At 41.2% G+C, this 25,256-nt stretch overlaps 1 protein-coding gene across 2 annotated transcripts in view; it reads left to right on the top strand.

Annotated features, from left to right (window-relative positions):
• Positions 1-11,136: 11,136 nt before the first annotated feature.
• Positions 11,137-25,256, top strand: part of PRMT3 (protein arginine methyltransferase 3) — a 71,993-nt gene continuing 57,873 nt past the window's right edge. The window contains exons 1-6 of one of the 2 annotated variants that reach the window (XM_049820159.1): positions 11,137-11,221; positions 19,582-19,717; positions 20,439-20,521; positions 21,901-21,950; positions 23,292-23,394; positions 25,006-25,159. In XM_049820159.1, coding sequence (XP_049676116.1) covers positions 11,167-11,221; positions 19,582-19,717; positions 20,439-20,521; positions 21,901-21,950; positions 23,292-23,394; positions 25,006-25,159 — 581 coding nt within the window. In that variant the 5' untranslated portion in view covers positions 11,137-11,166. Of the gene's footprint in view, positions 11,222-19,431; positions 19,472-19,581; positions 19,718-20,438; positions 20,522-21,900; positions 21,951-23,291; positions 23,395-25,005; positions 25,160-25,256 lie in introns of those variants that run through there. The other variant, XM_049820160.1, reaches the window with a different exon arrangement.

Here is a 25,256-nt window from a genome sequence, read left to right as displayed (position 1 = left end):
AAACAATTTCCGATGCACAGAAGACAAACTCACAAAAAGTAATGATTACGTCCCCGTTCTCATCTGAGTAAGATTCAGATATTACTTGCTTCAATAGAAATCTCGAGGGCTTTAATTTGTGTGAATATTATCCAAGATTAAGGATTTAGGTCTCCTTCAGATCATCTACAGCAGTCACATATTTCTGTTTCAAAAGCAAACAGGAGGAAAAAGTCGGTAGTATACCAGCTCTGTCAGGAACAGTGGTGTCCTCACCTCATTAAGATGTCTGTCCTTGTAAGGCACAGAACGCCGTCTTTCTCTTACTCTTTTGCTTCAATCTAAACCACAAACAAGAAGCTCCACGTCCACCTGGAGGGATGATTTAGGCATTATCGGAGCGTATAGCTGTGGAGATGACACATCCAGCCCAAACTTCAAAACCACGCAGATGGGCACCCTTGCTTGGCATGCAGGTGCTTCTGTGATGTCTTCTAAACTCCTGTTGACATTTTAAAGTGCTTAAATACCTTAAAAATTTGAGTAGGAGACCAGATCATCCCAGTCCTAATCTTGTGGTCATTGACGTTGATTTCAAATGACTAGTTGTACGACGAAATGGGAGATGTTGTTTGTGGAGCTAGGGGCATATCCTGAAACGGTTGGACCAGATACCATGGAACCTGTGCAAGTTCTGTCTCTGAAGTCTAGTGGTGACCTCCTTGATCAGCCTGGGCTTCCCCCTGAGCCCTGTCCAGCTCTGAGCATATTGTCTTTGCCCAGAAAATGAAGTATTTCCAGTTGTGCTTATTATCAACACTATAATAAAACATTTCTTGAAGGCTGTCCTTCTGAGAAAGTGCCTTCATTTTTGTGTTAGAGGCAGTGAAATTGAGAAAGCAAAGTCAGTTTTCACTGGTTGGGTCTTGCAGATATTTTGCCTACTTTCTCCATTGTTTTTCCAGATTACGAGAGGTATTAAATCAAGTTGGTGATTTTTTTCCCTCCTTCGGCTCCCTTGCTCCCTGCCAGAGCTACTAAAATTACGTATTCTTTACTGCTTTCTAAGAAGATTACTAAGCCAGCTGACCCAAACAGCAGCGGCACCAATTAGACATCATTCAAAATTAATAACCACTATGATGATAACAAATCAAAAGATTGATTCTTCTGATGGGAGAATAATTTTAATTAATTTAATCCTTGTTGAAAGATCAGCTGCGCACAGTCCTGCTCACCAGTGGGGCCCATTTGTCCCTGTCTGTCCCGTCACCTAAAGCCAGTGAATATGATCAGTAGCCAGCACTTAGGGAACAATAAGAAACAGATTGTACTGTCAGGCTTCATTAAAGATCATCATTAGTATTCCAATTTGGAAACAGTCAATCTATCCTAACCTTTTACCAATTCTTTTCGGCTGCTTTTGTGAAGTTTGGTTCAGCTGCTAAATGTAAAAACGCTGGGCAGGCTTTTTTAAAAAAGCAAGCTGGATCTCACTGATGCCTGTCAGGCTGCAGCTTAGGGACAAAGCTCGGGGGAAATACGGGTTATGCAACCGAGCTCTAAATGATATCATGTGCAGCTGCTTATGATCTGAGTATTTACGGGCAATGAAACTTTCTAAAACTTGAAGCTTAACGATGCTGAATGGAAATGAAATTGATATGGCACTTTCTTTCAGCCCGCTGTTGAGATTTTTTTTTTTTTTTTTTTTTTTTTCCTTTGGTCCCAAGGGTGGTTTTGCAGAGCTAGCTCGCTGGCTGGGCTCTCCCGCTCCTCGCCGGCGCGGGCTGCAGAGGGCATTTTGAGCATGTTGATGAGAGAGAAGGAATTTGAGATTTGTTTGCAGTTCACTTTATCTTTTTGACTGAGGTCACATTGCTTTGTTTGCTTGTTCTTGATTCTAGAGGCTGGAAATAGTTATGGAGAAATGGATTACAGGATTTTGGGGTATATTTCTCTACGGTCATCCCTTTACCTCAGTCATAGCCTCTGGCTGCACAGGAGATGTATCTTGGGTCTTAGTTTTCAAAACAGTTCGTCTGCCAGGCAATGATGTCATCATTTTAATATTCTTGACATTTATTATTTGCTAACTTTCACAGTTGTCCAACCAGCTTCCTGAAGATGGTGGGAGGGCATGGATGTCTCAGGAATGCTCTGCCTGAAATACCAAAAGAAAAATACAGTCCTGTCCTTTTGAATAATCTCTTTGAAAAGTGCTTTTAGAAAAGGCTCTATGAATTTGGTTCTTTTCCTGACGTGTTCCTAGGTATCAGAAGGGGTTTCACAGAGATTGCAGATGAAAGCAGAATTAGGCCAGTGAAATAGGGAAGGAGTGAAAGTTTAGTTTTCACATTTCTTTTTACAAAAAACCCCAACTCTCTCTCCAAATCTGTGATTAGCAATTAAAAATGCTGTTATGATCACTGTAACAGAATGACAAAGAGAGAAAAGTATGAATTAATGTAGCCTTTCTGTAAAAGCTCACATAATTTTCTACACTTTACTACTACTTTATTTTCTGAATGTTTTATACAGTTCAGGAACCCTCTTGGGGACAATTATTTGCAATAACTGGTTGCTTATTGCATCCTCGTGAAGATTTCTGCTATTTATTTCCACAAATAAGTGGGTTTTTCTATAAACAAAAATTGTCACAACATAAGGATGATCTAGCCCAAAATCTAGTCCTGCCACCCTGCCATCTTTCAAGTTTTCCAAACCCAACTCAGTAACAGGGAAAACACTATTTTTGCACAGTCAGCTGCATTAATATGGAAGAAAAGAAAATCCTTTAGTAGATAATTGAAGCTGAAACCAATGTTAATGAAGATTTTGTGCAACCTTGATCAAATTGCCTTTACTTTTATGCTTGCTGTCGGGGGGGGGGGGGGGGGGGGCGGGGAGTGGGACCTCAGAGGCATCATTATTTTCCTCTCTGAGAAAATACAAAACCTTAATTTGCTGAAAAAAACCCAATACTGGGGTAACCAAATTGAAAATGTTTTGCTGTATGTTTTTGCTGCGTATAAGTCCTTGTATCGTTTTTCTCTTTGACAAGATGGTTTTAGTCAAAATTCAAGAGGAATTATAGATTTTATAGGTAAGTACTTATTAATTGCAATGGTATTGGCTATGTAAGTAGTTACATAGATTACATTAATTAGCAGCATATAGTGCAGTGGTGAGTAATGTATAGTGATAGGAATGAGGATTAAAAAAATCCTAGCATCCCACTGAAAAATGTCAGTCTTTCAAACCACTAATATTCTGTGGGTCCTTCCTTTTAAAAATTTATTTATAATTTTCCAGTGACTGCTTTGATTATTTTGTTAGCTTTGCACGTGACAAACCTGTTACAATGGGCAAGGCAGAGGGAGCTGCTCTGTATTTTTATACCAGTGCAACTGAGTTCCAAAGTATTGGCTCCATAAATGTTTTTTAGTTGTTTCTTAAAGCATTTCTTTTTGAAGTGCATCTTCTCAATTTCAGTCACTTTTTTTTTTTTTTTGAGGTTCTTGAATTTGCTGTGATTTTTCTTTTACCACTTGACTTTTAGCTACTTGTTCGTTTTTTTATATCACCTACACCTTCATTGGAAAAGTATGCCTTCAGAAGAACATATATACACTGTGTTATTACCTTGCTATTTTCAAATTGATTTTTTTAGTGCATCTAGTATTTTTTTGAAGGACTTTATAAGAAAGTGGCCCCAGAGAAAGGCTTTCAGCGTGCTGTGACACCCTTAAATCCAGTGGAAGTTGGCCACAGGTTACGGCCTCAGGTTTACACCAGTCCAAATCGAAAATGCTGTTCATAAGAGCAGTTCCTCCCTTCCTCCCTCCCTCCCTCCGTCCCTGCCCGTAGCAGCACCATCCCACCTCTCCTCCTTTACCAGGATGTTTTTAGCCACATGTTGAGGCAGTGCAGAGCCCAACCTGGCTGATCCATTTTTTGCAGGTTTATTTTTCAGAGGAATTAGGCTTTCATTCATATGGGAATGTCTTAGGGTGCGGTAGGAACACGAAACCAGAAACAGAAGCAGGCTACCTCCTCTTTTGTCAGAAATAATAATAACTATTATCATCATCATCATCATCATCATCATCATTATGATTATTTTACATCTTATGAGGTGTTTGTAAAGGTAATTATTCTACTAATATGTCTTTTTTTTTTTTTTTTTTTACCCAATTGGACTAGCTACTTGAAACTACTCAGTTTATTTTTTTACCTGCTTTTAACAAATCATAATGTTGCCTCATGCTGGAGATGAACCAAGGAGCCAAAATGAAACATACTACATGGCCGTGTGATTTCTTGACAACGCTTCAGTCTTAATATTTTTGTAAGCTGTAATTTGAAATACAGAAAAAGTAAATACAGAAATGCATACTAAGATATAACACGGCTCATTAAATATTAGCTAGAAGTGCTCATAAAATAGCAGCCACAGATATCATCAATGATTTCTAAAATTTCTGTGTGTCTCTCTGAATATATATATTCCCAAGGAACAAAACCATCCATGAAAATGCTTAAACAGAAGAAGACTTGGAAGTGCCACAAAGAGATGACCTACAGAATTTAATAAACATTTTCCTGATTAAGAAGTATTTCAGTACAAAAAGTTCTCTGCTGATGTGGTTACAACAGATTCCGTCAGATCTTGTGTAATGCCACTGTATGCTGGCCATGCTGTGTGGCACTACTGATAAAATATCACCCATCTCGTGTAGCCCATATGCTCTAAAGGTTTCTCAGCACTGTGGTATGTGATGGGATCCAGACACTCAGCGGTGCTGGGGAGGTTTCAAAAACACTCCATTCCTCAGGTTCTGCAGAAGGTAAAAGCCTGGTTAAAGTCAGTATCCTGCTAACAACAGACTTTTGTTCATGCTAAATAGTTGACTTGGCCTCCGTGTGCTCGGAAAAAAAAGATGGGCTTAAAACCCCTCCTATTATTGCACCAAACAGGGCAATCTTTATTGCCCCAAACTACTTACTTCAGTGACTATTCTGTTTGGGTGGTATTAGTAATTTACTTTGCAAAATGCCTTTTCGCTAGAGTACCTTGTTGGAAGAACCACTGTGAAATGAATACACTAAAATAAACAGAATGTGACAGCGGAAATACATTTTACAGAGGAAATTTGAATGAAGAGGCTGACCCATCAGAAGGGATCAGACCAAATCTGCCAAAAGGGTTACCAGGAAAAAATGACCACTACCCCCCCCCCCCCCCCCCCTTTTAAAGCGGTTATTTCCTTTACCAATTTCACACATTTTAAAACAATGCAGCTACCGTTTCTACCTCAAGTAAAATTTCTAAGATATATTTACAGGTGTACATAAGTTGGCATCCTGACTTGACTTTTTTTTGGATGCCTTTCAGTCCAGCAGCTCGTTTATGTGTACTACAGATAAACGCAATGTGCCAGGCCAGTACGCTAGCAAAATCTGTGAAACCAGAGTTTGCCTGTGGAAATTTCAGTTTAGTTTACAAGTTGCAGTTGTGGCTTTTTGATCCATACCAGGATCTTTTAATTCCCTGTTGAAGATGACATTAAATTGTGGGCAGAACTTTTAGTCTTCATTTCCAGTAAGCAATTAATTCCATTAGCAATGAGGTTTTGCCCCCCCCTGCAAAATTCAGTATGCTGGCATCCTCTAGCACTGCCTTTTTACTACACACTTAAAGCCTCTTGAAGGGCTCTGCCTATCCTGTGTTATACAGTTGTTTTTCACGTATTGAAAAAGACCGAGAGACACGTAAGAAAGCAACTTGATTTATTTTATTTTAATCTCAGACCCAGGATGGGCTCCCTTCGCTACAGATGAGAGGCAACTGCACTAACCTCTGCCTTGCTGAAATCCGTATTAAGCGTATTTGTTACACGTTAATACCGATCGCAGTCTGGAAGAAGTTTGAAGAGCTTTAGCTCACAGAGCCGTTACTCGGTGCCTTTGGAAAGATCAAATTCAGACACACTTGGCCCGCTTTTGAGTTCAGCCCAGCGACGCCCGAGCACTTACAAATGGCACAGGACTCCAGAGCGATTATGGGCGAACAGCACCTTCCAGGATTTGGTCCCCAGTAGCACTGATTGATCCACTTCCTTGCACTCAGGGAATATTTGCTGCCTTTTTTTTTTTTCCCTTTCTCCCCCTTCCCCCCCCCCCCCCCCCCCTTTTTTCTCCCCCCTTTTCCCTCCTGGCCTTTTTCCTTTTTTTAAAAAAAAATTTTTTCTTTTGGCAGTACAGATATTTGCTGCACGTGCAGAGGTTGAGGAAGATGTATTTATTTTTAAAAGTGTAACTACAGGTGGGTTGCCAAGTGTAATAACGAAGGAAAGAGTAGATTTGACAGGAATGGAGGCTTTGCTTGGACTTGGGCTGAGCTTGCTTTAAGCCGAAGACCATCTGCTTCATAGATGTTTGAATCCAAATTAGAACTGCACTGCCCTCCTGCGTCCGCAGCAGAAAAATCGGGTGTGAAGGGGAGAAGGTTTCGGGAAACACACGCCCGGTACAGAGGAAGCGTCTACTTCTGCACCATCAATGTTAAACAAAAAGAACAAAATGATTCCTGTGCCCGGCTTCTTAGAAGAGCATATAAGCAAATTAATTTTTCCTGCTCGGGGCAGATTCTGCTCTCAGTTTCACCCAAAACATACAGAAAAAGTGGATAGTCCAACCTGTTTGGAGTGTTTTTTCCAACTACGCATTCACTGCCTAAACATTTTGGAAGTTTTGCAAGAGCCTCTGCTTTTACAGGCAGCCAGTTCAGCCTCCAGGGAAGCCTTGTCTAAAAGACTTTAGGGATCCTGACCACTTTATAGCTGTTCTGATTCCAAAGCCTTCACTGACAATACAGCCAGTTGTAGAAAGCTCCGAACGCAGACACGAAGTTGCCCGGTTGTTTCTTCTCACCACCCCAAATGCTGGGTTCAGCAAATTCAGAAATTCCTGGAAAGCAGAAAGGAAGGGCTCCGGCTGAAACCTCTGAAAACCGGGACGTACAACACAGAGATGGCCACGCAGCCTTCGTGTGACCACCGCCGGAGCCGGCAACGACAGCCCGCAGGGGTTAGCCAACGCGCTCCGGTGGTATTGGCTGTGTCGGGTACGGCTACATGAAACAGCCTGGGGGCTAATCCGAAGGGCTTGGCAGAGCTGGCGGGGACATGAAATCTTGGGTAGCGGAGTGTGTCCCCGGGTCACAGCTGGGTGGGCTGACCTGCCGGGGGTTGTGCCAGCAGCCCCGTCCCCTCGTCCTGCTTGCAGCGGAGTGGGCTTGCAGGTTCCTGGAGCAGCAATAGCTGTGAAGGGTCTTGCTCCGCCACTTCTGTACCTGTACGGCAGCTCCATCCACCTGCTAGTTTAGAAATAAAATGGGTCCTGAGCACTAGAAGAATGAGGTCTAGACCAATCTTTTCATGAAAGGCTAGGAGTAAGACGAGCAACTCATTTTAAAATGAGAGTTGGTGCGCTTAAAAGGAAACATAGTGGCCTGCAAGAATAAGTAGCTGGTATGGGAAAACCTATGTGAATATATAGAAAGTTGTCGCTTGTTATGGAGTGCCCTCTGGTGCTGTATACAAATCAGGGGTTCACTGGAGGGTCACGCACTTTCTCATTTAAGTAGTTCAAGCCACATATTGAGTAGGGCTTTCCTCCCTCTGCTATGCCAGTATATTTTGGTAATCTCTCTTCAAAATGATTTGGTTCCTAGAAGGCAAGCACAGAGACCTGTACCTAACAGAACAGAAATAAAGCCTGCAGGCAATGAAAGCGGGAAATAGGAGACTGAACACAGAACTTTGTCTAGTGTTCCTGATAAGGGATAAAGAGGACAGCTGCTGGGGAGGACAGATTTGGGATAAAATAGCAAAGTATTAGTTCAGTAGACTTGCACCAGGCTTACTGTAACATAGAAGTGGCAATTCTCGTTTTTTTAAGACAGAATCTTTAATGTTTTTGCAATCACAGATTTCTTCTAGCGGACAAAAGTGAAAATAATATTACTATAAGAATTAATTATTGTCAGATCTTTTTAAGCATGGAAGCTGAAAGTCAAAATCAGCCACTACCTTTAAAGCCACTGAGACTCAATTTTAATTTTATTGAATTACTGTATATCCAGATGAATCTGCTTGGGAATTACATTCCCTGTTGGCTCAAATTCTACCCTGGATCTGGGTCTAGATGTGGTCTCGAGCTTCATGTTATTCAGTTCCAGGGTTTTAAAGTTGAGAAGACAAAACTCCACCATACAAATGATATGGCCATTAAAGAAATTAAGTCCTATCTACCCAAACCCATGGTTAAGAGAAAAAAAAGGCCTGATCAGTTAATAGCAAAACTGCATAACTGCTTTCTCCAGTATGCTCTGAATGTTGCCAAAGAAATGAACCAGTGGTTTGGAGAACTTGAGCAAAGCAGTAAATCTCCTTCCTGCTCATGTAACTTGGACAACAGCTGCTGAGCATCTGCCTCAGCTTCCAGCTGTATGATTTGGCTACCAGTCAAACAGTTCCAGTAAACAAGTTGGGTGACCTAAATTTTGTACCAGTCCGTGAGCATCAGTGAACACTAACGCTCAGTTTGCAGAGGCAGGTGACCCCTAGCACCAAGTGAAATATTAGAGGAATTGCTCTAAATTGTGACAATTTGTAACGATTCACAGGGATTATTCCTATGGGGAAGAACTCTGGAATAAGGGCGTGCTCAGCCTGACAGCAAAAAATGTTACGTTTACATTAATCAGTGGTTTCTTAGGAGCAGGTCAATAAAAAAGGGCAAGAGATGCAGAAGCTCTTAAATCTACACCACATTAAGTTTGGCCTTTCAATACTTAAAGGGGGCTTATAAAAAAGATGAGGACAGACTTTTTGATAGGGCCTGTAGTAACAGGACAAGGGGTAATGGCTTTAAACTAAAAGAGGGTAGATTTAGACTAGATATAAGGACGAAATGTTTTACAATGAGGGTGATGAAACACTGGAACAGGTTGTCCAGACAGGTTGTAGCTGCTCCATCCCTGGAAACATTCAAGGTCAGGTCGGACGGGGCTCCGAGTAACCTGGTCGAGTTGAAGATGTGCCTGCTCATCACAGGGGGGTTGGACTAGATGGTCTTCGGAAGTCCCTTCCAACCCAAGGCATTCTATGATTCTAAGGCTCCAGAGGTTTATACGCCAGATCAGATTTCGTCAGGTCCCCTGGACTCATTTTCTGCACCACACTTGTGGTTTAGAGCTGTCTGAACAAGCAGTCATTGGTTCAGACCCTCGACTCTGCTGTGGAGCATATTTGGTGTGCAGCTGGAGTAGAGACTCTGGTTTAGCATCTTCTGAAAAGAATCTAGTGTGTGTCCACCAAAAGTGGTCTGCAGATCCAAATGACAAATCAGAAATGGGACTCACTTCAAAACCATAATGCTGCTCCAACGCAAACGAAAATGCTTTGGTCAATGCAGCCATTGCAGTCTTGACATACACTCGAGGCATTAAAACAGGCTAGACAAAAACAGTACTTGCAAATTTGTATCTTCCGCTCTCCTGAATAAATGCATGAATTTATTATTTTTTTCCTGTAGAAAACACTGCATTAAAAGCAAAACATTAAAGAACTTTTAAGACAGGCATTCTGAGCAAGAACTGAAAAGCTATCTGTCCTTGGTGTATTTAGGGTAAATTAAAGAGTGCAGAGTTTTGTGCTGCTCCGGATAGACTCCTTTCAATACCGGAGTTGGCTTGTAGAGGCTGCTGCAGTCTGGATGTACCCAGACCTCACAGTGCAGCAAGAACTCTTTCCGATTTTCAGTCTTTAACATGCCTTTATGATGATGGTGTGTTTCTTACTGTGCTGTCAAAGAAAATCTTTCAGGATTCATTCTCTATATGTTTTTAGATGTTCACATACTCCTTACAGAATGACTAGGTGAAGATTAGGATATCAATGGCATTTTCCCCCAGTATTACACAAAAATAATTTTATGGAAAACTAGCATACTCCTCTTCTGCTTCAAACAGGGCATGCTATTGCACAATACAACATCTGCAGACTTAATGGTGATTTTTTCTTAAAAAAGAAGTACATGATTGTTGCTGTGCAGAATAGCCATCTTGAGAATACACTGAAACCTTATATGTTTTGGAGAGGAATTGTAAACTACAGTAAGTACTTACTAGAGTGAGTGAGTATTCATTTTAATATTGTTTCTTGTTAATTCTTATTGTTAAGAATACAAAACTGAAAAACATTCTTCACCATTTTAGGCCCATTTTTACCACTGGCAAATGCAACAGGGTCACGCACAGTAGCCAAAGAAAGAGTAACAAAAAGTTGCTGCTTTATTTGCCTTGGCAGAACATTGCATGGTCCATTTAAAATGTCTGAGATTTAAAATGTCAACCTTTTTTGAAAAGTATGAGTAGGTGTATTTTTTGTCAGTATGTTCCAGTGTTTTGATGAACATTTTTGATAGGATAGATATTTCTCCTAACAGAAAAATTTGTTGAAGGAAGAGTTTGAGATAAGCCCATAACAGACCTGAGCTTATATGAAAGAGCCATTTAAAACAGCTAGCGAGCAGTCAAATTTGGAGATATTATAACATTACGCTCCAAGCAGATATGTTCACAGTAATTGTGCCAACTTTTGGAAGTTACTGATTTGAAATATTGCCTCTGAAACTTCACGTTTACAGGCTGTTTCAGAATTGGTACTCTGTTGTCAAGGCTGATGACTTAGGAAATCTATGTTTTGTTTGAACAGACATCCCAGAGGATTCTACCAGCTGAAATTACTTTTCCCCTTCTACTTAACACGCAATTTGGGTATGTTAAGTCCTCACACAGAAAGCATAAAATGTGTGTTTAGTTCATTTTGGGTTTTAGTTAACTCCTTCAGTGACAACAAGAACTCTTCCCAGAGTTACCTGTCTTGTACCGAAGGGTCAAGGCCACCCGTTGCAAGATTTGTTTCAGGCAGGACCTGTGTAACACTGCTGAGGCATCAGCTTGCCAGCAACCCTTCTCTCCCTGTTGTCGCAGAGGGAGCACATTCTGCAGGAAGAACACTTCAGCAGGGACCTGCAGAGAATAACCCCGACTTGCAAAGCCAGCTCACCAGGCCTTGAAAGCCAGCATCTTGTTTCTGGGAGCTTCATGTGATCGGCATGTGCCTACTAACACTGCCTGTCTGCCTTGACCTGGCGATTTATACTACATCACGTAAGTGGACTATCGTTATATTACCAGCTATCATGATCAATGTCTCCAGGGCAAAGGCAGGTAGACCACAGGTGTAAGCGAGGACGGGTAAATTCAAGAAGCAGCGTATTTGTAATGCTGTTCCCCTTGTGCCTCACGGAAGATATATCCATGACCCAACGTACAAACAAAGGGATCATCAGAGTGTACCAGGCGTGCCCAAACCTGTGTCTGTGACTTGGATGCGAGCGGTACATCGTTCGGTAGTGCGACAGCTAGCTTTGTTAGCGTTTTATATATTGTAAATCAAAGAAGCTTACGTCTCTCTTTCTCTCACTCCTTAGTCCCCCAGCCCACAGACTAAGCAAGAATTTACCATTTTGTTGTAAAAAAAAAAAGGGAAAGCTCAGAAGCTCTCTTATTTTTAAGTTCCAAACTGATGGACTGAAAGTGGAGGAGCTAGTAATGCTGCTGAGGGTTTGTGATCACGTTTAAACTGCAAAACGTTGACATTTGTAAACGCCCAGTTAAAGGCAACGTTAAAGACAACAGAGCTCTTTTGCTTTTGTGGCTTTGCTTACCAGCTACAATGTCCCATATCAGAGCAGGAGGGTTGGGAGGAGAGGAGAAAATCCATCTGAAATTTAGCAGCTTAAAAAAACACACCAAACGTTTATAATCAGCTTGAGAGCTCAGTGGATTTGTGAAATCGTTTGGGATTAACAGGCTATTGATTGCTAATAAAACAATATTTAGCTTTGTCTGATGAACAGCAATGGAAAAAGGTGTGGGCACCTTGTCAAACAAGACCCATTGAGGACGGATGATGGGTTAAGTGTGGGGGTCTGAGTGGCAGCGTGGGTGCCCGGTCTTCAAGGAGAACTTGTCAGTTGTTAGTAAGGCTGGTGAAAGGAAGGACGCCAGCGCCTGATGGCTGGGGTAGTATTGATGCAAGTTAGCTGACTAATCAGATTGAAAAAGTCCCATGGTATTTATGTCACTTTAATTTTCATCAAACAATTGGAGACGACAGCACTCTATTAAGAAGAGGTTGATCCAGAACTAAAGCTAAATAAATTAGGGTCTCAGTTTAATCAAATTATCCCTCTACTGGCCTTGGATTAACCGAGGGAGACAGCGTCGGTCTAGGCACTTTTCATTGGCCGATTTATTTATTTTTTTTTTAAAGAAGCCGGTACAAAGAATGGGAGATTTAACACACATAGCTACTACTCATAATACCTCAAACAAGCACCTTTTAAAGAAGCGGGAATTAATATTTATCAGGAGAATTTGCAGTTTTACTGAAGGATATTTCCATTTTTATGTTAGTTTTCTTCAGTGAAATGAAGTGAAAATGAGGCAAAAATCTGTCAACAAAAAAGCTAAACCCAGAGAACTTGTAACAAGCTGGCACAAAAATTGAAACGCTAGCCTGATGCTACTTAATGACTTCTTGTTTGATTCCCAGTAGATAGTTTAGCTTACCTGCTTTAAAAATCGTTTGATTGCACATTTACATTTTGCTATCGTTTACTTACATTCTTTGTGCAGGGTAAGTCATTTTTTTTCCTCCTTCCTACGTTCTTTAGAACTCTGGGAGAAGCCTTTGGGGTAGCTAGATCATCTCTGAGAAAATAATTTTCCTAAGCTATCTGGTATTTTACCCTGCAAAGCGTTTTCATTAGAGTTTTACAGCAAGAGATAGTAACTACCCTTTCGTTACTAATAACACGAAGAAATCCCGTGTTTGTAGACCCTCTACAAAGATTTAACTGAACTGTTGCAATAAATCTTTTGAAACCTTCAACTCCTAAAATATTCCCAGTCTGTGTGTTGTCAAAATCATTGTATAAGTCTCTCCAGTTTTCTAGATATAAAACCAAAAGTAAAATAGTACATCCTTTGCTGCAAGCAACTAACTGAATTCATACCAGGGAACTATGACATTTATTTTAGAAAAATGCAACGTGACGGGTGCTCCCTGCTATCTTTGTTGGAAAAGTAAAAATCATTTTGCAAGAAAAGCCATGTCAATGGACGTGGTCCCATGCCTGATTCTACTTTCTGATTTTTATCTCTTTCTCTGGCTTCTACCTTGTTTTTGTCTGCTCATGATCATCAATACGGTTCCTCATTCTGCTGGGGCAGTCACAACTTAGGGAAAGTGGAGCTGAACAAAGAAATACTTGTAATTTTGTTACCTCCATCAAAATGGAGAGCCTGGTCTGGGCTGTGATCTAACGCACCTAAGGTAAATCATTACACTGCAGACATGAGAAGCATGACTGTCTTCTGTAGGTCTCTATTACCCTGTACTCTCCAAAATTTCACACTCTTCCTCTACTTGCATTTCAGGTCTGCTCTTAAAAACGTTCTTATCAAGCCCTTGGAAATCTGGGCACTAAGCACTGGATTCCTTAAATAGCTATGAAAACATGCTCTTTTCGTTTATGATTTCTAAATTTTTCTTCAGCTATGATATTGGCGTTTTGAACTCAAACAATTTGATCCTTCTTTTTTCTGGCACACTTCAAGTCTCCGCTGTCCGTTACTCCTCATGAACACAGAGCAGAGCTGGTTCCGGCAGACTTAATGTTCTCAGATGCTCAGCCCCTCACAAGAAGGGCTTTTGTTTCAAAGTAACTCATCTAGGTACTTACATCCAGTGTGCTAAATGCTTAACATCCACTGTTGTGACACTAAATATCTTGTAGATATTTAAAAAAACATTATGTGCCAAATATTTGCTTTTGCGAGTTTGTTTTTAACCCGCAGCCCTCAGAGTTCCATTAGTTTGACCTGTTAGCTGATCTGAATGCTGCCTGTTCTTACTTGTTTTCTTACTGTGAATTCACAGAGATCATATATTTTCCTGGGTATTTCATGTACCTTAGACGTGGTCTAAGGTAAACACTTCATTTTACTTCAAAAGGGGATAGGATTTATTTTGTAGTTTATCTTTACAGTCACTCATTCTAAGTCCAGATATTTTCTTCCTGTGGAAACACAATTATTAACAGATAGGCAAGTCTGAATTACTTACAGATGCTTTCTCTGTGAACACTGGTTTACCCTTAAGATGCTTACGAGTACTTTTATCTGCATTTACCTTTTGGACATCAACAGTGAAAGTATCTCTGAAGATCAATGATTTTCTAAGCCTCTGAGCTTTTTTTTTTTGTTTTTTTTTTTTTTTTTTGTTAACCTTATCTGATTGGAGTTCTCTCAGTTGGATCTCAGTGGTCTGTAGCACCTGAAATTGTCCTGTGTTCCTCAAGCTGCTGCACAATGCACATTTTATGGAGGCACTTCTGTAGGTGCATAAATATATTTTATCTCAAGGTAGTATCCCTCCTTTTTCTACACCGTAGACCTGCCCTAATTGCAAACACTGGTTTTGCTCAATCCTTCATTGAAAATAGTCACTCACAGTATGTGTACCAACAGTGCTACATTTCTGGCTGTACATTCCTGCTATTTGCCATTCCTCAAAGCTGCTGACTGAATAGCACTGAAGTGCACTGGTTTAACTAGCCTGTTTGATAGAGACTGAACATCAGAGAAAACAAAACAGCCCATCTAATCAGTTTGCTGATCTGATGCAAGAAAACGGGGGAGAATGTGACATTTGTATTTCCTTTGCCTTTCTGACAGGTTGAGAAATGCTGCTTTAACGTTAAAGCAGGGAAAATAGACAAAGAATGGAGGGAACTAAAAATTATCTGTGTAACATACCGAGTCCCCTACTTTGTAACATAACCCTAACCCAAGTTCCAGGGTGAGCTTTTGTTAAAAACAAAACAAAACCAACCAAAATCCCCAAACCAAACAAAAACCCCCAAATAAAAAAAATCCCCCCAAACCAAACCTGCCCCTGCCCAGATGAAGAAATTGTTTTGCAGCGCTCACTTTCCTTTAGGCAGCCCCTTCCAGCTCCACTTCAGCGTCTAGGCTTGCTTCTAGGCTTGCTTTCTCTCTCAAGCTTAAACCTAGTCCTACCTTCAGGGTGAGCCCTACACAGGATCCCCTGGGCTTTGCCTAGATGAAAAATATCTCAGTCAGTTATCTTAGTTCAGAATTATATTAAGGGGAATATGGCCATCATCTTACGAAACTTTTAAACTGACTGAACAGGTAAATTCAGATTAGCAGTTCTGCTTTCAATATCACTCATTTTTCCTGGTGATAGGAATAAAAAGTATTTTTGGACTACAGCTTGTCCCTTCTGTATACTAACAGGCACTCAAATTTTCTGATTTATGTTTCATTTAAATCTTTCCAAGCTCTTAATTATTTTAACAGAGTCCAAATTCACCCTTCAGCTGAGAGGGTAATAAAGGTGTAAGATCGCCACTGGCATTAATGATGTTTTACTTGCAGTGATGCCCTTCTGCAAAACGTGAGGTTTCTGTACCTCTTCCCGTTGCACCTCTTACTGCTACAGCTACGCTTTTCATTGCTGTGTGATGTTGGGAAGCGACAGCTTTGTGAGAACCTCCTTAAGATTGCTGCACATCTTAAAGACTTAATGAAAAAGCCACTATCTGCTTTTAGGCTGCTTTCTACAAAGAGTTTGCTTCATTAATTTAATAAAAAATGCAACAAACTGGGGTGGGAGGACTGAGCGTAAGAGAGTATTTGCGATCGTACTCTGTGCTTTTGGGATTGTCATTCTTGGCACTTAAATGTAGCCGGCTGGCTTTAGCATCCAAGGAGCGTAGTGTAAAATTTCAGACAGTTTGGACTTTCCAGATAGAAAACACTTTGGAAAAATTGTGTTGAGTTTCATGGTTCTGTGCAGTTGTCTGTTCTGTTGCCAACCCTGAGTGGTTAAAACTGAAAAAATAGAACTGACTACACAACTGACTAAGAAATAATTTTGTCTCCTAAGATTAATTTTTAAACATTTTCTCTCTCTTTTTTTCTAATACTTTTTACGCAGGGTAAAGTAACAGCCATGTAATAATAGTTTGCTCAAAAACGTTTCATTTGTTTCCTACACAATTTCTATTAACGTACTTTCTTTGCTTCTGAATAATGACAAGCACTGTGGTCACAAAGGAGTGACGCAGGTAGGGGATAAAGCTACACATGCTTGGAAATCCAGATGAAACAAAGCCCGCAAACGATATGTTGGTACTATATGTTGTGTGCAAACACACGCTCTAACAGCCTCCCCAGCGTTGTGCTTCCAGATCTGGAAAAAAGTTTGAAATGCAGTAAAAAATTGTAAATATTTGAAGTTTCTTCCTCTTGGCCCGGATTATGAAATAGTAATCCATTACATTGTAAATCTTCCTGTACCATGCAAATCCCTTTACAAGGATTAGGAGATTGTAACAAAGATGATCATATTTCAAGAGGTACCGGTGTAAGTTATACACTTCTGCAAGGATTTCATACGCTCTTCACCCAACATGTTATATACGCTGACGCAAATGAACAGGTGCTTTACATTTATTAAGAATCTTAATTCAAGCAATAATAAAAGAGAAGATTTGGTTACAAGGCCGTACAGCACATTCAGTCCGTTGCTCTCCGAGTGGACTCAACAATAGCTGAGGGTGTGCAATGGAGCAAAGACTATGCAATCAGTGACCCCTTGCCCCTTTGGTGGGGGAGAATTTCAGTAAAACACAAAGAAGCTGCTGTTTCTGCTTTTGCTGCTATCAGCCCCGGCACTACTGACAGAGCAGTGGCTGTTAAATCTATTTCTGCGATTAGCTGCTTGATCAAGAGTAGAGGAAAAGTATGTTTTATCATTCTGCGTCACTTCTGTTTCTTTCATGGGATCAGACACTACTTCAGGAGAATAAGGTAGAAGCATCCGACTTGCCTAGATTTCTTCCGCACACTAAGGGTATGCACTATTTTGCCAGCATTTTGCACTAATTCTAGTTCAATGAGTAATACTGAGTCACTATGTAAGGAAAAAAATTCCACAAGCAGCATTGGTTTACACCCCTAAGTAGCGCTTGCGGAATGGGTGTTAACCTGTCATACCTACAGAAGTTAATTCTGAAGGGATATGGAATTTAAAAACAAAACACAAAACAGAATTTGTGAAGGAGTCTGATTTAGTAGCTCTTGGATCCTTTTGCAAACCTGTCATTCTGGTCTTCTCTAAAACCAGTTTCTGTATTGCATTTTTCAAGTCCCTTTGGATTTGCCTGTAACTAGGCAAGCCTAATCTGTTTAATAAGTACCGTACTTAAAAACCTTCTTTGTTAGCTTTGGGAGATAGGAGGGTAAGCGAAAGGGAAAATTAAGCTACATGGGACAGATTTACAAGTACTGATTAGAAATCAGAGATCGTAATCCGGACAAGTAAATTCAGACTTTCAGGTTTCCTTCTTGAATTCTGCACCCCCCTGTTTTTGTGTTGTTTGGGGTTTTTTTTCTTACCCATCAGTTAAAATCTCTGCATTTTTCTATTCAGCAAAGACCACGGAATTTGCACTCTAAAAATGAGCCTAGAATCTGACCCTTGGTTTCAGCCCTCTGGAAATGACCAAAAACTGCAATGATAATAATGCTAGTGGTCCCTCTGTTGAGCAACAATTAAGTATCATGTACTAACCAGCACTTGATACCTTCACTTATGCGGAGTGCTACATAACGAGATTGAGTGCTGTTGCAGGTTAAACCTTTGTAAAAAAAATATTATGTAGAATAGCTTATTATGAAAAACAAGATTGGAGATGAAAAGAGAGGAGACTATTGCCATGTCTGCCCTGCCAAATAGTGTGGTACAGCAAGCGTAGCAAAACATTTGGTGCTGAAAACCCGGTACTTGGATGCTTCAAGATTTTAACTTTGGGCTAGCAGCTGTGGTTTGGTCCCACGACCCGCAGTCCCGGAGCAGTCTGGTACTTTCATTTGCAAAAGGAACCCATCTGATGTGTTGTGAGAGCACACTGTGATGCGGACCAAAGCATGGGAAGTAGGGGAGTTTGGCAAATCAGCTTTTAAAGGACACGTTGGATCTCCTGAACTGAAGTGCCAAGGCAGAGGCACCCTAACATTCCTAACTGAACGGGTAAAGACCAAAGGATTATTTGTAACCTACTCACAGATATCTGATTTGATCAAAAAGTACAAGATGTTATTTAAAAATGACTATAGCTTTTTGCAAGGCTGGATCATTTGTTTTATTAATTTGACATATATAAAAATCCATGCATGATGCCTGAGGAGGTGCAGTTGTCTAACAGCAGTGATGAGATATGGGAGATTCCTTAAGTGTGTCGTGTTAGGAAACAGGCTGTACCCTTGTTCAGTTATGAGACACCACACAAATAACAGTATTTGGCCATCTGATTCAGACCAGTGCCAACTGGCTGCACAGCATGCCTCTGTTCTTGCAACTACAGAAGGCAGGCAGGTTCAAGGCGAAACAGTAATTTCATTGGTTTTGGAGATATTTGAGGTAGCACAGATGTGAATTTATCACTTTGAGGGTACAAACTGGAAAAATTCTAGCTTTGACATTTCCTCCACCACGTCCTACTTAGGAGCACCCTGTGAACCAGTGGAAAGGCACCATTTGCTTCTGAAGAGATGCATGTTTCTGTCAGGCTGAAAATGAAGAGAGAAAACAAAGGCAGTTCGGTAACCTACCTAGAATGTCAAATACTATCTCCTTCAGATGATGACCGTCGAGCTTTGTTTTTCTATGTAATTTTTTTTAAACCACTTTTTAACTTCTGCATTTGAATGAGGCCCTCGGTTATAATAGTCTGCAGCTAAACTTTGTTTAAAAGCTGATATGCACGCGTTACTTCCTCTAACTCTCCCATCGCAGCCGCCCTACTTGTAGGCAAGAGAAACCCGGCTGCCAGCCACCTGCCAAGCGCAGAGAGTACGATCCCACCTCCAAGCAGCCGTACTCTCTCATATTTTAGGCTGGCTGAGGGTGTGGCCCTTTACCCACCTGCCTGCTTTTCCCTTATGTGAGGCTACCACGCATGAACAGCCGAGGCTGCGGGCAGCTGGAAGGAGAGCGGACGGGGACGCTGCCGCCTTCCCCCCTGCTCCACAGCTCGGCCCCCCACAAGATGGCGCCGGCGCCGCTCCCGCGCCTTTGAAAAACAACGGTCGAGGGGCGCCGTTTCCCCCGGCCCGGAGGACCCCCGCCAGGGGGCGCTCTAACCCTCGCGGGCCCGCCCCCCCCTCTGCGCGCTGACGTTCGCCGGCGGGGCGGGGCGTCCGCCCGGAAACGACACACGTGGAGCGGTGGCGGGGCCATGGCGGGAGCCGCTCCCTCAGGTGGGTCTGTCAGCCTCTTCTTCCTCCCTCTCCCTCCTCTTCCTCCTCCTTTCTTCTTTCCCTACTCCCTCCCTCCCCTCAGTAACGGTCCCCTGCTCTCTGCCTCGCAGGAGCCGGCGGGCCGCCCGCCGAGGAGGAGATGCCCGAGCTGTCCGACGGCGAGGAGGCCTGGGAGGAGGAGGAGGAGGAGGAGGAGGAAGGCGCCGGCGCCGAGGGCCTGCGGACCCGCTGCCTCTTCTGCGACAGGTGGGGCGGCGGGGGGAGCCCCGAGGGCCGCGCTGTGCTCCCCCCCGCCCGGCCGAGGGGCCTCCTGAGGGGCGGCCGTACCCGCGGAGGCCCTGGAAGAAGGGGGGGGGGGGGGGGGGGGGCGAGCGCCCAAACGGGAGGCGGCCACGTCAGAAAAATAAGTAATATGTAGTTTGTAACAGCGCTCTGTAGCTTGTTGAACTTACGTACGGTCTCTCCAGAGCTAAGGGTCTGCGAAATCCAGACTGCAGGAGGGAGTAATGGGGAAAGTGGGTAATTTCTTTCTCACCCTGAAGCAGTATGGCAGCTTCTCACTTAGAATTCTTTTTGTCATCTTCTCCCATCGTCAGTAAATAGATGAGATTTTTATTTCGGTGCAGCAGATCTAGCTGGCCAGCTCACCTCATGTGTGTGTGGTTCTTAGATTGCAGTCTTTGCTTTCAGGGAGTTTTTGAAAGTTAACAGGGTTTGTGGTTTTGCCAAACAAAATTTTTACGTTTATTACCTTTTATTGCAAAACGTTTTGCAAACAAGGTAGAAGCTTCTTCGTGAGGTATGCGAGCAAGTGGGTGTCTGTTCATCCGTTCTCAAAGGCAAAAATGATGTGTTCTGAACATGTTGCCTAGCAGGTCAGAACAGAGCATGTAAAAATGTATAAAACATCAAGAGTGTTAACAACGTATGTGTCAATGCTGCGTGTTTAATAATTTGTAATTTACAGGTTGTTTAGTTCTGCTGAAGGTGTATTCTCCCATTGCAAAACAGAGCATCAGTTTAATGTTTGTGATGCGATTAAGAAGCACGGTAAGTTTTTTTTCACGACTTGTCGTTTCCTTCTGCATATCAGTATCTCGTTTAAAATAAATTGCCAAGATTAGCTTGTTTCTGACTGATTTCCTTGTTGTAGCTGAAGATTCAAAGATTGAACAAGATAAGCTATTGTAGGAAAATGCTTATATGTTACCTTTATGCTGGCCGTTTCCCTGATGCTTTATCTATTGGTAAAGCTCTTGATTAGGAACAAAAGTAAGATTGATCTCTGCTGGCTTGTGCTGAGTCCCCACTGCCTACTTGATCGACCTGAGCCAGCCCACTGCATGCTGGAGTAAGAGCTGTTTCCCTGATCGATTGGGAGCTCTGGCCTGACTAGCGATACTGTTGTTGGGCTCAGGAGTTTAGCAGAGACCCAAGTGGATGTATCTACCAAAAGGTCAAGTAACTGGGCTGTACTGCTGGTGTCTTTTAAGGGGTTGTTTGCAGTCTTAGCTTACGTTCCCTGAGGTGATCATAGGAAGGTGTACCCCTCGACGTCTGTTTCATTTTTTCCAGTTGTAATGTGTCAGGTTGGCTTTCACTTGAAGCTGCTATCTATTTAGACCAAGATGGTGACTGAAGGAGGGTACATATAGGAGGATGTATGTGAAGTGGGGGTGGCTTTGGAAGAGTTGGGTAAGTGCTGAAGTACTGAGCTTGAAATCCACGTCTTAATGCACATAGAGGAAAACTGGAAAGCAGGGGAAGGGTAACAGTCTTGGAGAAACACAATTTTAAGAGTGTGCTCTAAAAAGGAGAGAGAGATACGGGGATGGGAACCACACGAAGCATTTAGAAATCTGCACGTAAAATTGTAAGCTCTAGTCTGTTTACTGTATAAATTCCAATGGAAATCCCATGTCCTCACCATTCTTGACAAGAGTATGTAATTCTATTTAAACTACTGTTATTTCTGAGCAAGGTGGCAGTTCTAAATCAATATTGGTGTGTAATCTTGATGAGTAGGATCAATTTGTATTTTATTAAACGGAAAGCTAAAATTATGAACAAAGCACCACAACATTTAAAATATCAGCAAGGTAGCTAGTAGGAGATAAATGTGGCCGTCCTTATGTACTTGCTTGCCAAATGAATGAAATCCTTGTTCATAGGCTATTTTCCATTCTTAATTTGCAGCAAATGTATTTGTCCTGAGGGTGAGAATTTCCTAGTTTAGTCCTAAAGAGAAGAAAAATGTAAATGGAAAACTTTAGATAGGAAGACTGCACTAGATAATGATGTATACCCCAAGGGGAAGCTGGCCAGTTGAACAAGTAATTAGTATTCATATCATTTTAAAATGCTTGTGGGTTTTCTGTAATGCAAGGTCTCTCTTTTTTTTTTTTTTTTTCTCCTTTCTGTCTTTCCAGGACTTGATTTTTATGGATACATTAAACTAATAAACTTTGTTAGATTAAAGGTAGGTGTGCCACATACTACTTCTGTAATCTATGTCTGAAGAATGGAAAATCACGATGCTGTGTTTTCAATTTGCCCTTTTTTATTAACTGTATGAAATTTTATATTTCTAGAAATAAACAATTACAGGAATTAAAACAGCTATTGATTGGTTTGTTTAGATGTGGAGTTGTTTTTATTTTAAATGCATTTATTTAATGTGAATTTTATTGTTTCCAGAAGAGGATGTTCAGACTTGCAGAAAGCCCACGCTATGTAGTATCGTGTTGTTTTGTAAATTCATCTCGGCCTTTGACTCTGCTGTTGCGCTCCCATAATGAGTTCACTTCTTGATAACTGACGTTTCTCAGTCCTCGCATGTGTGTTGGTGCAAAAGAGTCTTTCCTGGGGTTGTGAGCTGGCCAGACCCCCAGTGCGCTGTTAGTAAGAGCAACACCTGGTCCCTTACATCACAGAACCTAAAATTAATCTCTGCTAAAATGATAGCAGAAATGGGACAGTTGATGGGAACCTGCAGTTTTAATTTAGGTATGGGTATGTTTTGTGTATTCTGTGACTTTTAAGGAGCAACCAAAGAACATGCTTTGAAGTTTATGTTTAGACTTAATACCATCTTATGTAATTAGGCATTTTTTACTTAAATCTTCAAATATTTACTTAAATTCTCAAATAGTTATTCAAGGCATAACTAGCTACGCAGAGTAAACACAGAAATGGAAAACCTGAAGTCCAGTATCTGACCTTACCTTTCTTTTCTTGACTAAGTATTAACTGGCCGGATGCAAACTGGAGACAATATAGCATTTCTGACGTTTGTCCCTACAGCGCTGTTTGTGTAAAAATATTTGGCATGATTAGTCTCTTGGCTTTCTTGATTAGCCCTGTTGTAAGCTATGGGTCTGACACAGTCAAACTCCCGAGTGAATTTGGTTCCTGATAGCAGTGTAATTCTCCAAGTATCCTTCAATGTCTGTCAATCTGCTGTGCATTACTGCTTGTACTGAATTCCTTGATCCTCTAGCTTTCTGGGCTTTGGGACCCAGACTAGCTCAGAGGTGTAGTTTTATGCTGTGCTCTGGTCACCGTGGTTGTAGTGTCTGTTATGCTAAGGTAAGTACTCATTTTCAGAGCCAGGTTGGAAGCCAGAATTTCATTTTGTTGCTGTTCTCACTCGTCATGCTTTGCAGTAGTATCTTTCTCAGCCTTTGCTACAAAGCTACTTGAATAATACCCTATTTATTTTAATGGGTGGAAGAACAGATATTTGCTTTATTTTCTCAAATGAAATTGAAGGGCTGATGTTTTCAAAGAAACTTAGCTTACATGCTCTTCTTCTGTCTAGAAACCAACAGGAGCATATTTGAGTTCTCTCAGCAGCCCGCTGCCTTGGGAAGGAGAGGAATATTTGAAACCAGAGCTAGAAGATGACCTCCTACTTCAGTTTGGTAAACAAATACGTTTCAGTATGACTGTGCTGTGTTGTGGGGTAAATGTGGTTTTGGCAGAGTTTGTGTCACATGAAGCATCGTCACTATTATTCAGTTGACTTAGGTACATGAGAAAGTCCACGTATTAGCTGAAGTCACACTCTGAAATTTTTACCACATGTTATATGTTAGTTTTTAATGACTGAGATTTTTATAGCTGTATGTAATAATTAAGCAGATCAAAGAGGCGCTCTACTTAAGCTTCATCACAAGATTTATGAAGTGTTTAAAGCTTCTAAATATAGGTATTTTAAATCAGATGCATTTGTGTATGCTATAAGAAAGGATCGAGTAACTTGCTTTGTTGAAAATACCTCCATCTTTTACACAGGTTGCATTTTGGACCAACGAAGCGTAAGATACTACAGTTACACGGAAGAGTTCTGCTTCCTTAGTGGTTCTAGGGCTCAGTAAAAGCAGCCTTAGGTTCTCTCTCATGACAGTTTATCAGGTGATTTTGAGAGAATTCAGTTTGAGTTTTGAAATTTTTGCTGCCTGTGATCCTTCCACTCTCTTCCTATTTTGCACTTGATTGTACACCTTTCTTTCACCTAAATTGTAAGGTATTTAGGACTTGTGGATTTTTTTTTTCTCTGTACAGCGTGGAATGCAGTTTTGCCCTTTACGTGAGCCCTGCTGCACGATAGCAGAAATAACGTGTGGTAGAGGACATCGGTTGGTTACTTAAGGGATTTCACGTTTTGCTGTATCGGTTCTTGCTCTATGTGTGCTCTTTGCCCAAGCTATAGACTTTTGGAGATGCTTCGAGGTGCCGTTGCAGTTGTCTAAAGGGTTGTGAGTGTCATCTGAACCTTTGAAATCTTATTTTACGTATCTGTGCTTTGTTTCAGTCCCATGGGCCAAATAGTCTTCCATGATTAAAAGGCATAGATAAATGTTTTTTGTTTGTTTTTTTTTAAATGAAGTTTTTTGCCCAATAAGCTGGCAGTAACTTCTTACTATATCCAAAACCACAGTAGCACTGTTTTGTTATCCACTGACGTCTGTTGAAATCATCAGCTGAATTTAGCAAGAGGTGACTGGAATGTAGTGCTGAGTCTGAGTTTTGGTAGTTAAAAAGCAGTGCTTCATCTCGATTCATTCTGCTTATGCTCTTTTGTGTGTTCATAAGCTTTATAAAAGACCAAGGTATTGGTTTGAATATTAAGAGTTAATGTCTAATTATTAAGAAAAAAATGAATATACTTTCTTACCTTTTACCACGACCCTTAGCAGCCCTTTTAGCGTCAGGATAACATAACTGGAAAAGTAGAGGAACCTAACGTCTCTTTTATCAATAATCAAACACTGGTATGTAAAGAAGCCTGAATTCTGGATTTATTTGCGTTGTTAACTTAGAGCTTGCTTCTAGCATACTGTCTTTTACTGAGTAGTATTGTGTTCTACGGTTAGTCCCATCAAATTCAGTGATGCTTCTTGTAAGACAGACTACTTCTACAGATCATCCAAAGGCACGAGTAGCAATGCTGAAAACGTCATATGTTTATGAGCTGCTGTGAAGCAACATGTGACTGGTAGGTGATGTTTTTTTTCTCCCTGTTTCATCAGATATAGAAGATCTTTGTGAACCTGTGAATGTTTTGCCTTCTAATGGTTTAAATGATACCCTGGTGCTCCTTGAACAATTAAAACATGCAGAACACAGAGCAAGACTTGCAGAAGCAGCCTTGGCTAGAGCACAAGATGATCTTAAAAAAATGAAGTAAGCGTTTCAACTGAAGTTTTGTTGTTTGGGTTTTTTATTTGATGTGTTTTAGGTGAGTTGAGATGTTCATGTTTAAAGACCAAGAGAAATTCAA

The sequence above is a fragment of the Accipiter gentilis genome, chromosome 17 (assembly GCF_929443795.1).
Source record: "Accipiter gentilis chromosome 17, bAccGen1.1, whole genome shotgun sequence".
NCBI lineage: Eukaryota > Metazoa > Chordata > Aves > Accipitriformes > Accipitridae > Astur > Astur gentilis.
This window is presented reverse-complemented; position numbering and strand designations above follow the sequence as displayed.